Source organism: Globicephala melas, chromosome 1 (assembly GCF_963455315.2).
Source record: "Globicephala melas chromosome 1, mGloMel1.2, whole genome shotgun sequence".
NCBI lineage: Eukaryota > Metazoa > Chordata > Mammalia > Artiodactyla > Delphinidae > Globicephala > Globicephala melas.
Genome location: NC_083314.1, coordinates 172,050,462 through 172,066,300, shown reverse-complemented (window position 1 = coordinate 172,066,300; position 15,839 = coordinate 172,050,462). Strand labels below are relative to the sequence as shown.

Genomic DNA, 15,839 nt, shown 5'->3' with positions numbered 1-15,839 from the left:
TCGATCCCGATCTGGGAAGATCCCCCATGTTGCGGAGCAACTAAGCCCGTGCACCACAACTACTGAGCCTGCGCTCTAGAGCCCACGAGCCACAACTACTGAGCCCGCGTGCCACAACTACTGAGCCCGCGTGCCACAACTACTGAAGCCAGCACACCTAGAGCCTGTGCTCCGCAACAAAGAGAAGCCACCGCAATGAGAAGCCCGTGCATCGCTATGAAGAGGAGCCCCCGCTCGCCGCAACTAGGAAAGCCCATGCGCAGCAATGAAGCCCCAACGCGGCCAGAGATTTTAAAAAAAAAAAAAATTGAACTGGGAGAGTTAAAAATATATATAAAAATTAAAAGGTATTAAAAATCTTAATTCATTCTTCAATAACAAAGAATAAAAAGGATCATGCAGCATCAGACAGCACTGTACAAAAAAATTCATTTTCAAAGTTTGAAAACGTTATAAGGAAAGTACAAAAATCTCCAGTGCTGTAACACTGGAGATGTAGAGGAACAGTCATGATTTCAATTACTGACACAGAGGAAATATTATGTATTTCACTTTATTATCGTATACTTTCCATAAATGAAATTATGTGTCTGGAAGAGGGGGAGTGTTAGTGTCTACAAAAAAGAAAAACTGGCTTAAGATATAGTTTTAGGGTCTAATATTGGGTAAACATATACTTGGATGCCTCTTCTAGTTTAAAAGGTATTTCACAAAAAAGCAGTATAACTCATACAGCTGCCCATAGTTCAACAGAGGGCAGTTAGGCCCACGGGCTCCGGGGCTGGGGTGCCTGGAGTCGCACACTGTCCCGTCTACTCTCTGGCTGAATCATAATGAGCAAATGAATTATAACCTCTCCAGGCCTTCAGAGGAAGGCTGCATCCTGCACAGTGCACACAGTGAATACTCAGTAAACACTGTATTGTTAGCAGTAGTAATAGTATTACAGTGCTCAATCAAACTGGTACAGACTTCTTACCTTTCTGTTTCTGGACTTCTGAGGTGTTTTTCTTGATTTCTGGACCACAATAAAACTCCCGGAAGCACCTTTTCCTTTTACCTAAAGTAAATTAACTTTAGTTGCAGTAACAGGTATTTTTATTTTAAATTATTCTGGTACTCATATTGATAACTTTATACTAGACTAAGCGAATTACAGGGCATGGTGATGCAAGAACTAATGTAAAGCGCTGCTGAACTCTTCAGAGAAAAAAGAATGAATGAGTCAAAAGACTTGGGATCAAATCCTATTTATGGTACCATTTAGCTATTCAATACTGGACAACCTCATAAACCCTCTGAGCTTTTGTTTCCTCATCTACAAAAATGGTGATACCAGGTTAAACAGTCTACTATAAGCTTTCAAGAAAAAAAATAAGTGAGAAAACCTCTATCTTGAAAGGAAGACAGCTCCTTGGCAAAAGTTCAGGCCTAGTTAATCTCAGGCCACAATGCTTCCTACAGTTTGCCCGTTACAGATTATTACTGCATATGGGAAAGGTTATCTAGCAATTTTAGACATTGCACATGACGGTATGTGGAAGTCTTAGAATGTACTTCCACAGTTTACGAAGTGCTGTCATAGAACTTCACATTAACCTGAGTCCTCCACACCTTAGCTTCACCTACCCTGCTGTGAATACAGCAATCAAACGGAAATGCTTTCAGCCTATAAACTTGTTGACGCATCAAACTGAGGGTCAGCCTAAGAGGCAAAATAGGTCACAAACTATATTTTCAAAAAGAAAAACATGAAGCCAGCTAATAAACTGTGCTGACATATACTATGATACTAATTATAATGGTTAGATAATGTATTTTAAGCAATGATTATTTTAAAGGCCATTTAAATACCAGTTTTACAACATTTTGAGAAAGGAAGAATGTAAGCTCCATCACAGGACTGTTTTACTCACAGATGGACCCCCAAGCACCTGGCACACAGGACACACTCAATAATATATTTGTGGAGTTAAGTACTTGTTGAAAGTTCCTAAGAGGAATTTAAATGCCTGAGTGGCACAGAATTCTGTTATTAATCAAACCATGCAGAAAGATATAGAAAAAAGGCAATAGGACTCAGGGAATGCAGTGAACTAGATCTTCAGAACCATCTTTGCTATTACCATGGGACCTTGGTAGTTACCTCCTCCCTCTGGACCTCTGAAGATTGACAAGAAAGTTCATTCTAGCTAAACAATTTTCTTTTTAAGTTGAGGTATAGTTGATTTACAATATTATATTAGTTTCAGGTTACAATATAGTGATTCAAAAATTTTATACATTATACTCCATTTAAAATTATTATAAAATACTGGCTATATTCGCTGTGTTGTACAAAATATCCTCATAGCTCTAAGTAAAGTTTTGATGTACTATGCAAAGTAACGTGGATTTATGCCTGAAATCAATATTGGTTTTAGTAGTATTCTCAGTTTATTCAGGTTTATCTGATGCTCCCCAAAGCCTTAATAGTTTCAGATACTAATAAGTTAAGGTGAACCTATGTGCAAATCTAATTTATAATGATAACCAGTCTAGCCACAGAAGCTAGGCCTTAAAACTAACAACCCTAAGACAAGAACAATTACCTTTGCTGCTGCTGCAGTAACTGGACTCCTCAACCCCACTTCTAATCTGCAGCACCACATAATCTCAAGCACAAGCAGCCCCCCAAAAGTTCAATTAAAAGTACAGGCCGCTAGAAAAAAGTTACATTACCATACTGCTTCTGTTCTCTAGAATAGTTATCTTTAAGCTTTTCATCATCATGTTAACTTATTTTAACTAACAAATTCACAAAGCACAAAAAGCCTAAATGTTACTAAATATGGATTTACAGCTAATACATGTTGAAATGATCTTATTACAAACAACCATTTAATACCTGTTTGATAACACCTCTATTTAATTCTCTTTTCAGTGCTTGTTTAAGGAGGTAGCCCCTTCTCTCCAGCTCCAGAGAAGGGTACTTATGGATGATGTATTTTCGAATAGCAACCACGGATGCACCACTCTTCTGGAAGCATGCCTAGGAAACAGATTTATCAAACCATACATATTAATTTAAACTAGCTGTTTTTCATGTTTTCTGACACTTATGTTTTCAAAATAAATTATTTTGGAAGTGAACTTGATAATGGATGATAAAAATGGCAGGAAAGAGTGAACAGTATTGCAGGTAACTTCAGTTCATCATGGCTGTGGAGAAATACAGAATTAACAATATTTCTGCAACAATTTTAAATTGTTCAAAACAGCCAAAGAGAAGATACAACATGTGAATAACATTCTGTGTGTTCATGAAGAAGCTCTTTCCATTCTAATTCTATTCTGTATTTAGAAGACAGATCTTTAGCATTAAAGTGAGGAAAACAGGGCACTTCTACCCGTTGTAGGTTCACAGATCTGGCCCATTTTATGGAATGAACTTCAGCACACCAGAACCAGTATTCCTCTGCAGGCTTTGTGTGAATGCCAGGAGATACCATAAGCAAAGATAATCTGAATAAATGGCACAAAACTGGGTTTACAGATGCAAAGCCTTAACAGGCGTTTTGGACAATGAGAGCATTCGATTGCAATTTAAAGTGCCCTCTTCCTTTTCCATCCTATTTATCTATACTCCATTTGACTAATGCCCGTGGAAAACTGAAGTAGGTCATTGCGTTACAAAGGCAGCAATTCTGTTTCAAAAGCTTTACATTTTGAAGCACACAAGCAGCATCTATTATCTAATGAGCTAGTCCACCAGTTTTGTGTAGCCATTGTCTATAAAATGACCATAGGATTTACTCACTGTCGTTGCATAAAGACTTGGTTGAATGTTATTTTATACACTGACGATAAAGAAAAATAAGTCACAGACAGATGAACCAGAAAAGACTGTACAACACAATTTAATATGGATTGTGTTAAAATGAATCACCTGCTTCAAGTAAATGTCTCTGACCTATTACAACCTACTGAAGTTTTCTCCTGATCTTATAAGAAAACACAGAGTAAAGAAAATCAAGCAGAAAAGCACATTCTAATGCTAAAACAATCCCTGCTCCACCAAACTGAATAAGATGAAAATAGGTATCAAGATTCCTGTTCAATTCAGAAAATGGTGTCAATGGTCTGAAATCATGATTTGTTTACACTGCATGGAATACACGAGATATATATATACATATATGTATGTATTTCATTTGTACAAATATGCATAATCATATTCAAACTATTTTTCAGGCCTAATTATACTGTTTAAATTTTTTGTTTTATTATCTTAGAATTTTAGTCCCTTCTCCACCCTCACTGTAACCCTGCTGTAACCCAAACCTAGACTGAGAGGTCACAAAGTGAAATCCTTGAAGAAAGGCTACACAAAGAAAAGAGATCTCACTATAATCAAGCTATATAAACCAAGAAAGTTTTCTTAATGAGTTGAGAGTTGTCTTGAAGGAGTGTAGGGAGAGGTCTGAAGGCAAACCTTTTTTCCAGTTTGTTAGTGGCGTCTTCTCAAATTCTAAGTATGACCACCAAGCTCCTCTTTCCTGTGTAAACCACCGTTGGTTAAACTGATCTGTAGCCTTCTCTCCCCAATTCTGACTCAGATCCTAGCAACAAGGTCCCTGAAATCAGAGTGTCTATGGCTTCTACTTTAACTCCTCTTGTCATCTGATCATATGAAATAAACATGGCAAAATGAACCAGAAAAATTTACACACAAAAAGGCAAGGTCAGATTAGAAGATACCCTTAAAACAGGAAAACAGTATCTGATGATCACACAAGCTAATGAAAGTCAATGAATTATAGCAAAGTTATAAAGCTATGGAAGGAGGATAGATTTTGCAAGTATTCTGGAATGACTAGATGATGAAGCAAAGTAGTGACGTTTCTAAAAGAGTTCTGGTGTGAAAGATAACCAACTACTAATATTAGACATAAGCTTTGAAAATGAACCTAAAGATCGTATACTTTTTTGAAATAAAATTTCCTCATTGCTATTCAGTTACCCTGAGTCACAATTCAATTTCATAAGGGCAAGGACTCTGTTTGTCTTATTCTATGCTATATCACTAGTAGGACTGCCTGCTACAGAGAAGCTAGTCCTTAATTGTTTGTTGAATGAATTAACATGTTCAGCCTTCAAATAAAAACTATACTGAAAATAAACTGAGTTTTTAAAAAAAATATCTAAAGATAAGTTAAAAATACTTGCTATAGTAAATCTGAGTTTTTAAAAAAATTAACAGTGCTCAGCAAATGTGATAATATTATAAAAACATGAACTTAGCAATGGCTTTCTTCTATTTAAATCTCTTTTAGGAAGCAGAGCAAGATTTCTGATGCCTGCACAGGAGTATGCCATTTTCAAATACGCAAGAGACAAACAGAATAAATCTAAGATGAACTGCTTGAAATAAAAACTTGCCTTAATGGCCTCAGTTAGGATTGCATCCATCTTGGGACGTGGGGAGGAAGCCATCGGTGTTTGTTTCTGGGCCCTGGCTAGCTGGCTGGCAGAAAGGGTAGCCCAGGAAGGTATTGTTTTTTTCACTTTCTTCTCCTTTTCTTTAGACTGATCTTTCTCACTTTAAAACAAAGAATTGTTATTATGCAAGATAAACTCTTCAGAAAGAAGTATAAAGTCAGAAAGAAGAAAAGACCAGAGAGGGATAAAAATCAATGTTTTAATTCATTTCCACACTGAGGTGATACGTAAAATAAGCAACATTTTACAAAATAAAACATTTAAAAAAAATTGGGTTCTACAAATGAACCAAAAAGGTGTGCTCTCCCAGCTGCACACAGGAGAGAGGAGTCATATAAATCAGCACTAGTATGAAGGGCCAGTACATAAAAGAAATGAGAATTTTAAAATGAGTTCTAGTAACAACTGCAACAGATGCGATTCAGTACAGTGCGAAGAACTCAAGCTCTGAAGTCAGAAAACTTGGGTTTGAGTCTCAGCTCCAACATTTACTAGCTATGTGATCTTAGCCAGTGACCTGAGTCTCAACCTCCTCAGCTGTAAAACAGTCATGTAATACCAAAAACTTCACAAGGTGCTGCAAGAAATGATGAGATTACATTCATAAAAAGTTTTGTGAACCATAAAGCATTATACACATTTTATTCTAAGTAACAGTAACACTCCATGTACCTAAAAGAAAGGGTAGCTGCTAAAAATTCCACAGACCTTACATATACCTATGAAACTGGGATGAAGGATTCCCTGAGGATTATACCTGGAAAGTATAGTTATTTCTAAGTCATTCTTTTATTTAAAAGTAATTCCTGTTTTCACCAACTATGAAAAGAATAGAATGAATGCTACCAGCTGTCCTGCAAAAAAAAATTTAAATTAAAAAAGAATCACCATCACATTGTACAGATTATCAATAGCAAATTTTGCCTTCAGATTCTCAAAGTCACCCTCCAATTGAATACTTCATCAAATATATACAGAGTTTTAGGTCACTCTAGCAATGTCTTGGTATAGATTAATGCTTTCTAACATAAGCACGTAAAAACAACTCATTCTTGCAAAGAGGGAGGAATAAAGTGAAGAAGAATCTCTCAGGTCAGATTTTTAGTCACGTTCCATTTCTTATTGAAATTATGTCAATGTTTACAATAGGAGACACTCCCACAATGAATTCTAAGCACAAAAACACATGCCAAAGCCGAAAAGAATGAATTGTGCATCCGTCAAACCACTGTTCTGATAACTACTACAAATTCTAATAGGCCATACGACTACATCGTAAGCCTATTCCAAAAGATAATTCCAAAAACAGTAACTCCAAATAGCATGTATCTAGCATAAATTAAGTTGTATCACTTTAAAAAAATCTGACCTACAGTCCTTTTACATAGTCTTCACATACAAATAGCAAGAAGGCATAAGTCCTTACTCCTTTTTGGTTTCCTCAGAAGGCTTGTTTTCTTCCTTCTCTTCATTCTCAGGTTGCCCCTTTGGCTGTTCTGTCTCACTAGATGTAGCAGGTGGAGTTTCATTCTCTTGTTCTTCTACAGTGGAGACAGATTCCTCTGAACTTACATCTGGTTCTAAAAAAAAAAAAAAAAGAAATCAGGTGCGTAGAATTGCATCAAGTAAATACATTAGAGCCTGAGTCAATAAAAGGGTAAAAGTTTATCTCTTTAAACAGATAAGCCAAATGTTGCAATTAACAGTTGTATCCTAAAATGAACAGATGATTTATGAGTACACTTTTTTCCCCGATTTATGTCACTCAAATTGCCTATATAAGGGGTTGCTGATCCAGACCATTAGGTGAGAAAAAGAGAAGGATCAGCAAATTGCACAGAAAGGGAAACTCATTTTACCCCAAATCAAAACTCTTGAGTGTTTTACTCTATAACATTAATGATGAGACTCATAATTAAGAAATTAGCCATTTCATAATTTAACAGGCTAATATTAGTAAGGGAATAAATAATAGGAAATATTTATTTTCCAAGTGAAATGATTCTGGCAAGTGTAGAAATATGAGAGGGGGAACACTGAGGTCTGCAGTTGCTGGTCTGTGTCTTTTCTCAGTAGGTCTCCTTGAGCAGCCACTACAGACCACAGAACCCCAGGAAATGGTTAAGCACAGACTTAAAAGAAAAGGGCATCAGTGGCCAAAACTAGGCAAAAAAAAAAAAAAGGATATGCTTGAAGAGTTTAGTCATTTAAATTATGTGAACTCATTACTGGCATAATGAAGACTTCTTTGGGGCCTTCATATAAATAAGAGAATTTTTAAAAATGCCACTTCCTTCTGATAGCCAAACCACATACATACAATGCTAAAGGAATTCTACAAATTAAAATTCTAAGCCGTAAGTTTCAGGATAGTCAACTATAATTTGTAAATCATCCTGGATCACGCTCTTCAACCAGACTTGCATGTAAGTGAAAAATCCTCCCATATATGCTCAGCAAAAATCAAGGCTCTAGAGTCAGATATATCTGGATTCAAGTTCAGACTTTCTAACATTCTAGCTTGATATCTTAGGGCAAGTTCTTTGACATCTCCATATCTCAGTACCCTTACTTCACAGAGTTATTATGAACATAATACAAAATGCTTTAGGGGAAACCTGTAGGCTAGCACTTGTACTGATTCCCATCCTCCTCTGGCCTCTTCTACTGCTTCTAGAGCTGTTACGCAAATATTAAGGCTAGAACTTCAGTATAACAATGGTATCTGGTGATACAGATAACTGCAAGATGTATTTTTTTTTTATCACGATGTATCTTTTACAGCCCTTTGCCCCAACAATCTGACCTAACTGGTCGACCTAACTGTAAGAACTTACTTTTAGTTAGTCATGTTTACTTATTTTTACATTGCTTTATTCTAAACAAATTGAAAAGCCAAGACCGTTTACTGAGTTTTACCATAACAGCAGGGCTACAAATTAAATTCCACATTATTTTCTCTTAAAGCTTACGGTTTAATAAAGGTTCAATTGCTCAACAGATAATGAGACACTGTTACATATGAGACAATGTTTCCAACTCACAGAACTATTGTGTATGCCTTTTTGGATTTATAAAATTTACAACATGAGTGAAGTCCAATTATTTTCATGTACAAAATACTATAATGGGACAGAGATAAGATAAGCAAACACAACTTGTGAAGTGTCTTACTGGTCCTTTATAAATTCTCGGTTGACTTTTCTAATACCTTACACCTGAACACTCTGGTGTATTCTGAAAACTCACGTTATTAGTGACTTAGTGACTTCAGCTGGCTGTTAAGTGCGGCTCAAGATGGGCCATCAAGTGGCTTATCTCAGTCCTGGAAAAAATAACCTACCCTCAACTCACCAGCAACTATTATTTTTTTTAATATGCTGATTCCCATGTCTCCTCACTGCCTTAGGCCAGAGTACCCCAAATGCTTGTAGTATTCGTCTGAGCATTCTGAGACAAAATCCATGCTCAGCTGGAGAAGAGCAGATCCCTAGTGCACTAAGGATAAAGGCATCAAGGGTGCATGTATTATTTTATTGGTAATATATGCTGGTCAGCAAATATTTGGTTCTAACAGCCACGACAGGGACAGCACCATGTGCTCATCCCTGGCAATGAAAAGAAAAGAAAAAGAAAAAGGTCACAAGAACAAGAAAAGCAGTTCCACTTGCAGAAGTGGTTAGAGGTGCCATGAAGGAACGCGAATGCTCCAGATTGACGGTTCTACCTTTCTCTTGATTTATTATGTTCCCACATCTGCCTGGCCAATCTTCTCTCCACCAACACCAAAGTTACAAACCAATGCTTTGATCGCCCATTTGCTCCCTTGAGGCCTCTTGATGATTTCTGGTTGAGCCTTCCGCTGTCCATCTTGAAGGCCCAAGTCTTCCATTCTTCCAGGGTCTTCATCCCCATGACACTGTATGCCCAGAAGCTACTCTTCGACCATTCCTGTTCTCTCCAACCATCTTTCTGTTTTTTAATTCCAAGAACATGAAATTTTCACCTTCTAAAAATCTTTAGAGACAAGATGAAATTCTTTCTTTGCCCACATGGTCTAGAAATGACATACCAACAGGTACCACCTCTCTCTCTAAATGCTCCCCCCAAACACTGAAGCATAAAAAAAGAACAAGTAAGTTCAAGGGAATTTATGGGACACTCCAAACTGGAGCAGAAACTTTTGCCTTTTGAAGCTGTCCACCGCTTTACTTTACCTGGCTTTTCTTCCTCCCCTTCAGCGAGCTTGCTCTTGGGAGGAGTTTCCCGGGTAGAATTCACAGCTCGACGAATCGGCATGGTGTTATCTTCTACCTTCTAAGAAAAGAAACGGCCATAATCACACATGCAAACAAAATTTCTCTTTTCTCTCTTTTTCAAGGGGCCTAACTGGGTGTCAGAAGATGTAGGAGAATTCTTCAAGTCGACTCCAGGATCTGATGCAAATTACTTTTAACAAGGTTTTTTGAAATGAAATATGATTCTTAAGAAGTACTTTTCAATGTATTTTATTTTAGCTAGAATTTCAAATGGAAATAAGTAATTATACTTGATTTGGAATAAATTTAGGTTTTCTCAGGAGTTTGAGGGGAAAGGGAAGATGAAAAGAACTTTGTATCTACTTGATTTGTTCAGATTCACAACCCAGACTCCCCCAAGTAGAGGAAGGAACAGGTACCAAGAAGGACCCAGCAGGGCCTGAAGTCAGGGACTGATCCAAGAGTGAAGCTTCAAGACTGTGTCAGCCCCTACCTCACCTAACTTGTCCGCGTGGATCAGCTGAGCTCCTACTATAAGTGGGAGTGCCTTAGGATGGACGAGTTCACCTTGAGACGTATCAGTCGCCATTTAAAATAATTTCTAGGCCCGAGTACAGGTTACACTCTGAAGCCTCTGCTGTTAACCACAAGGATTTTTCCTAGTGGTTTCAGTGTGGTGAAGAATCAACCTAAAGCACAGAAAAGACCTGGTGTGAAGATTAACAGAAACAAAACTAAACTAAAACGTCTAAATTTAATATACATCCAAAGGGAAAAAAAATTCACTATAAAACTTATAGTTAAGCGACAGATGACTTAGTCAGTTATCATTCAGAAAGATAAAATCACTATCAAAATATAGACTATGTAAAAGCAGCGACTAAGACAAATGCACAAGCCACAGCAGCTGTTGCACCTTCCACATGAACAAAGGCAACAAGGACAAGAAAGCTCATAAGGAACCTAACCCCATCCCTTCTGCTAGTATCAGGAACTCAGAAAGGACAGAATAAGGAGACCTAGAAATAGTTTAGTCAATGTTTACTCAAAGATCAGTTTACTAAAGAGAGAGGCTATTGTTGTTACTGTTCTCAAAGGGGTCAGGAAACTTAACTGTAACCTTAACTCCATCTCCATCAGAGAAGTAATACAAGGGCAAAAATACTGCTGAAGAACATGACAGTCTAAGAGCCTCCAGACTCAGAAAAGCAAATTCAGACCATCACCTAGGAGAATAAATATGCCTCTAAGACCTTATTTGTCATACTTCTAATGTTAAGTAAAATCAGCACAAAAGAACAAAATTAAAGATTTAAAAATAAAACGCATGTAAATCACTCAAATTTACCTGATCATTAATACCCTCTGCCCCGCCCATCCTCATCGGGGCCTCAGTAACATTTTATATAAAAACTCTTCCAAAATTTAAGAAAATAATCAGTTAGGCATTTAGATCTTTGTGCTACTGAAGATTAATGAAGACTTGGGAAAGAGCAGACTAGTCATTCAGCTTCTACTTTAAGCTCTAACCCTGTCTAGGAATTTAAGAGCTTTCAATTTGTCAGGTAATAGTTTGAAGCTCCAAACATACAGAACGCTTTCACATTTACAGGGAAAACCATTTTATGGGAACACCAAGAGCAATGCCAGACTTGTGAACTATCCGTCAACTGCAATGAAAGGCAGCTGAAAGAATTCAAGATCATATGCTAAAAACTTATTATTCAAGAGTAAATTAGGAATATCCACGAATATTTAAAAATTATTAACTGTTACAAAAACTACTTAAAATGCTCACATAGCAGTTCACTTCAACAACTATAAAACACAAAAATAAAAAGTTTTCTCATTTGTGAAAAGTTGGGTTTAAGGGCATTATTTAGGTTTGTGAAAGCTAAAAGTCTATCTTGGAATAATTTCAATACATAAACTTGCTCCCTCACCCAACTAGAACTTACATAATAATACATTTTCCTTGATTTAAAAAAAAAGCAAATCTGATGACACTTTTACATGTAAATACCATACAGAAGTAAAACTTCATGATCAGGTTATTCTTGGTGAAGTGATACTGCTAATGAATTCATCTTTCTTAACCCATGATAATACTAGCTAGGCTGAAAATGATACTGCGAAGTCAGCAAAACCTTCAGCAGTCTGTTCATAGAGGATCTTTAAAAAATATTTTCCCTGTAAGTAAAATACTAAAAAAAAAAGTCAAAACCCTTCCAGTCAACTCTATATTTACTAATTGCTCAAAATTGAAACAAACAGGTTTTAGAAAAGGAGTGGGGGTGCAAAGGAAACTACTCTCAATGCCAAGATGACAAAATTGACTGAAGTCAGGGCAACAAGTACATGGTCCATAAAGACATTAGACATCATTAACCTGAGGACAAGAATGTTAGTTTAAATTAGGTCAGGTAAGAAGTATGCCCAGGGTGGAATAACTGAGAAATGTTGGTTTGCCAATCTTCCTGGCTGCATCCACCAAAAAAAACAGAGCCTGACACTTTCCTGCTTAAAACCTCCCCATCACCACACCCCCTTATTTCAGTAATCTCACCCCTTACTACTCCACCCATCACTCTACTCTCTTGACTCCAAACACACAGATCATCTTTTGGTCCTCAGTGTGTGCTTTGCACATGCTCTTCTTTTACACTGCAACATTCTTTTCCTAGACACTTCAATTAGATTTGTGCTCAGTGTCACCCCCTCAGAAAGCCCTCCTATCCTTCTTATTCTTTTTCAGGTTTCTTCATATGGCATTTGTAATAGCATTTAACACCACCTGTAATTCAACATACGTCTATTGACTTTTTTATTATGTGTCTCTTCCAGTGAAATGTAAGCATTACAAGGGCTAGGACTAATTCATCACTGTATTCCCAGCACCTAGAAGGATGCCCAGCACATGCTGGGTGCTGGATAAATATTGGGGAAAAAAGCTGAATGAACAATGACACCTGACAGTACTTATTACTATATTCAGCAAGTGTGAAGAACACTTAAAAAATAAAACTAAATATTTAAAATTTAATATAAATATTAAGAAACGTTTGCCTCAGCTCTGTATTTCCTTAATAAAGGTCATGAAAATTAAGGCTTCAGTCTATAGCACTTTCTTTTCTTTTGGCCTCTCCCGTTGCGGAGCACAGGCTCCGGACGCGCAGGCTGAGCGGCCATGGCTCACGGGCCCAGCCGCTCCACGGCATGTGGGATCTTCCCGGACCGGGGCACGAACCCGTGTCCCCTGCATCGGCAGGCGGACTCTCAACCACTGCGCCACCAGGGAAGCCCTATAGCACTTTCTTTATAATAGGTTGGTTAATGAGTTATTCCATAAGTTCACTGTTCATCACAAAGCTAACAAAACTATATGAATGGTTAATTCATACTACCTGAACATCACAGGTACTCATTAATTTAACTTTTGTTGCTACATTTCTGAATGATCAGACTTTTAGGCTGCCACACTTGTTTCCTTGCAGGAATCTTATCTGGCTGGTTCACTGTTGCATACTTGGTGCCTAAGAAACATGCCAGGCACAGAACAGGTGCTTAACAAATATTTATTAAGTGAAAGAACGAATAGACGAAACTTGAATAAGTTTTTCATCTGGGTTCTTATATGTGCCATCTGAGTTTACCTGTGGTTTATGTGGTCTTTCTGTGGTCATCAACCTGTTTTTAAAATTTAATGTGAGATTAACATAACAAAGATTTGCTTTCGTCAAGGGAAGTGCTAAGTTGTTTAAATGCAGGCAATAAAGAAAAGGTTGTAAAAGTAGAAAGTCCGTAATTTCAGTTTTAATTTACTTTCTCTACATTGAGAAAGCACTAGAAAAATAAGTAGTTCAACAATGTATTTCAGTTTACTGATATCCTTGAAAGTACGCATTTTAGGGAAAGTATTATTTCATATTTTACCATAAAATGTACACAAGACATTATACATTATAATATCATTAGCTATGCACTGATTACATCAAGTTGTTCTCAATCTAAAATCTTTAACTATATTCAGACTTAACAGGTAATGTCACAAAAAGCATGCGTATAATTAGCTAGCAACTTCTTTTTCACTTTTGTATTTCAATATATCAGTGTCTATATTGGGCACAGATGCTATGGACACTACAGGGATCTATTCCTAAGGCACGCACAATCTAACTGGCTAAAGAGTTAGGATTTTCATCTATACACGAAGAGTTCAGGACACTTTCTCCAAGTTCTTGCCCTCAATCTTCCAATTAAGCTTAAAAACAAGGCCAAAAATAACCTCTAAAAATGCTACTTCTACTTTGAAACACATTACACTAAACTTTTAAAAAGAGCAATAAGAATTTTAAAAGTTCTTAACAGTTTTATGCCTATGCCAGATTAAACAAAACTAAGCTATCTTCCAAAATAAAACTAGACACGTGTAACTTCACTCTAAGACAGGCCAGCTTTGTCCATAAAGTCCCAGGTGAATTCCTAGCTGTACTTGTAACTAAATTCTCACTTTTCAATGTAACATAAAGTCGGGAAGCATGATAAACAACAGAGAGAAAATGTATACGCGGAAAGGGCGGTAAAGTTCACCTTGGCCCTCCTCTGTGCAGGGGTGAACACTCCCTCGAAGTGGTTAAGTGACTCGTCCTCGGTCACAGACATTGGTCAATTCGGTATCAAAATCTCAAATCTGGGCCTCTCACTTCACCACTCCTGCCTCCAACTCTTTACAAACGCCCCTATTCACACGTTTGACTTTCTTAGCTAAAATCACATCACCTAAGGAGCAGTGACTAACAAGCTCTAGGAAAGCCATACGGGAAAACGAAAGCTTAGGCCCGCGTCGCGGCGGCAGCGGCAGCAGCAGCAAAGGCTTTTCAGGGGCGCCAACAGCTGACACCGAGCCCAGACCGCCGAGAGAACCGGTTAGAAAGACCAGCAGAGACAAAGGCGGGGAGCGGCCGGTGCGGCGCCGAGCGCAAGGCGGGGGCGAGAGCGGAGCCAGGATGAAGGCGGCGAGGCAAAGGGCGGCGAGCTCAGCGGCGGCGGACACCGAGGTGCGCGCTCATTGCAGCTGACAGCTCGAGCGCCCGCTCCGGGATGCGCGCGGGGAGGCCGACGCCGCGACCCGAGCGGCGCCAGCCCGCGCGACGCTGGAGGCGGCGGACCGCGAGTCCCAGCGCTCGGCGAACTCACCGCTGGGAGCTCCGTAATGGCGGCGGCGGGGGCGGAGAACCCGGGGGGCGGGTTCGCCACAGCCAGTCACCGCCGCCGGCATCTTTCGAACCGGCTCCGAAAACCGCTGAGAGTGGGGTGAGGGGGAGGGCGGGAGCGGACAGCTAGGCCCACCGCGGGCCTCGGGAGCATGCGCAAGACCTCAGCCAATCGGAGCGGGCGGGAGGACGCTGGCGCAGGCGCGCTGGGACGCAGGGCCCTAGATCAGGGAAGAGCTCCCCAACCTCCCCAGTCCAAACAAAACAAGGGCGGGAGCGCGCGCGCGAGAGGGTCCCGGAGGAGGCTTCCAGGAGAGGGGCAGGGGGCTAGGTCGCAGTGGGGGGAGGGGAAGGGGGCGGAGCGGTCGGGGAAGGCAGACAAAAGGCACCACCTCCAGGGACGCGAGCGCCCCGCCCCCTCCTCTCGGGTAGCGGCGTCGGCGCCCCGGGCGAGCGGCCTCCGCCACTCGCCCTCGGGGTCCAACGGGCCCGCACCCACTCCCCACCCGCCTTTTCCGTCCTGAGTTACCTCTGCGCTCCCCGCTTCCTGTCGCCCGCGTCCCGCAAGGATTCTCGGCGCCGCTCCCGCTGCCGCTCGTCGCCTCCGCCGCCGCTGTCCTCCAGGCCCAGCCGCCGAGCTCTGCCGCCCCGCCCCCCTGCCCGCGGCCCCGCGCGCGCGCCCCCCAAGCCGGCCCCGCCCCCGCGCGCGCCGGCGGCCGCACCCCCAGCCCGCGGGAGCGGAGGGAGCGCGCGAGGCTTGCCTCCCCGGTCGGGCGCGCAGGGGCGCGAGAGGGCGCTCCGGGATGTGGGGATGCCCGGGCGGGGTCTGTGTATCCTCGTACCTTCCACCCGGCGCTTCTCGGGTGGCGCCCGTTAGCTTGGGCGA

At 40.2% G+C, this 15,839-nt stretch overlaps 1 protein-coding gene across 6 annotated transcripts in view; it reads right to left on the bottom strand.

Annotated features, from left to right (window-relative positions):
- HP1BP3 (heterochromatin protein 1 binding protein 3) overlaps nucleotides 1-15,605 on the bottom strand; it is a 35,107-nt gene extending 19,502 nt beyond the window's left edge. For 2 of the 6 annotated variants that reach the window (XM_030876142.2, XM_070045843.1), the window contains exons 1-7: nucleotides 15,483-15,605; nucleotides 10,234-10,429; nucleotides 9,699-9,798; nucleotides 6,908-7,061; nucleotides 5,422-5,581; nucleotides 2,888-3,031; nucleotides 980-1,060 (exon numbers count right to left, since the gene is read on the bottom strand). In XM_030876142.2, the coding sequence (XP_030732002.1) occupies nucleotides 980-1,060; nucleotides 2,888-3,031; nucleotides 5,422-5,581; nucleotides 6,908-7,061; nucleotides 9,699-9,798; nucleotides 10,234-10,329 (735 nt within the window). In that variant the 5' untranslated portion in view covers nucleotides 10,330-10,429; nucleotides 15,483-15,605. Of the gene's footprint in view, nucleotides 1-979; nucleotides 1,061-2,887; nucleotides 3,032-5,421; nucleotides 5,582-6,907; nucleotides 7,062-9,698; nucleotides 9,799-10,233; nucleotides 10,430-14,936; nucleotides 15,083-15,482 lie in introns of those variants that run through there. The other 4 variants (XM_030876151.3, XM_030876161.2, XM_030876181.3 and 1 more) reach the window with 4 other exon arrangements.
- Between the last annotated feature and the right edge of the window lie 234 nt (nucleotides 15,606-15,839).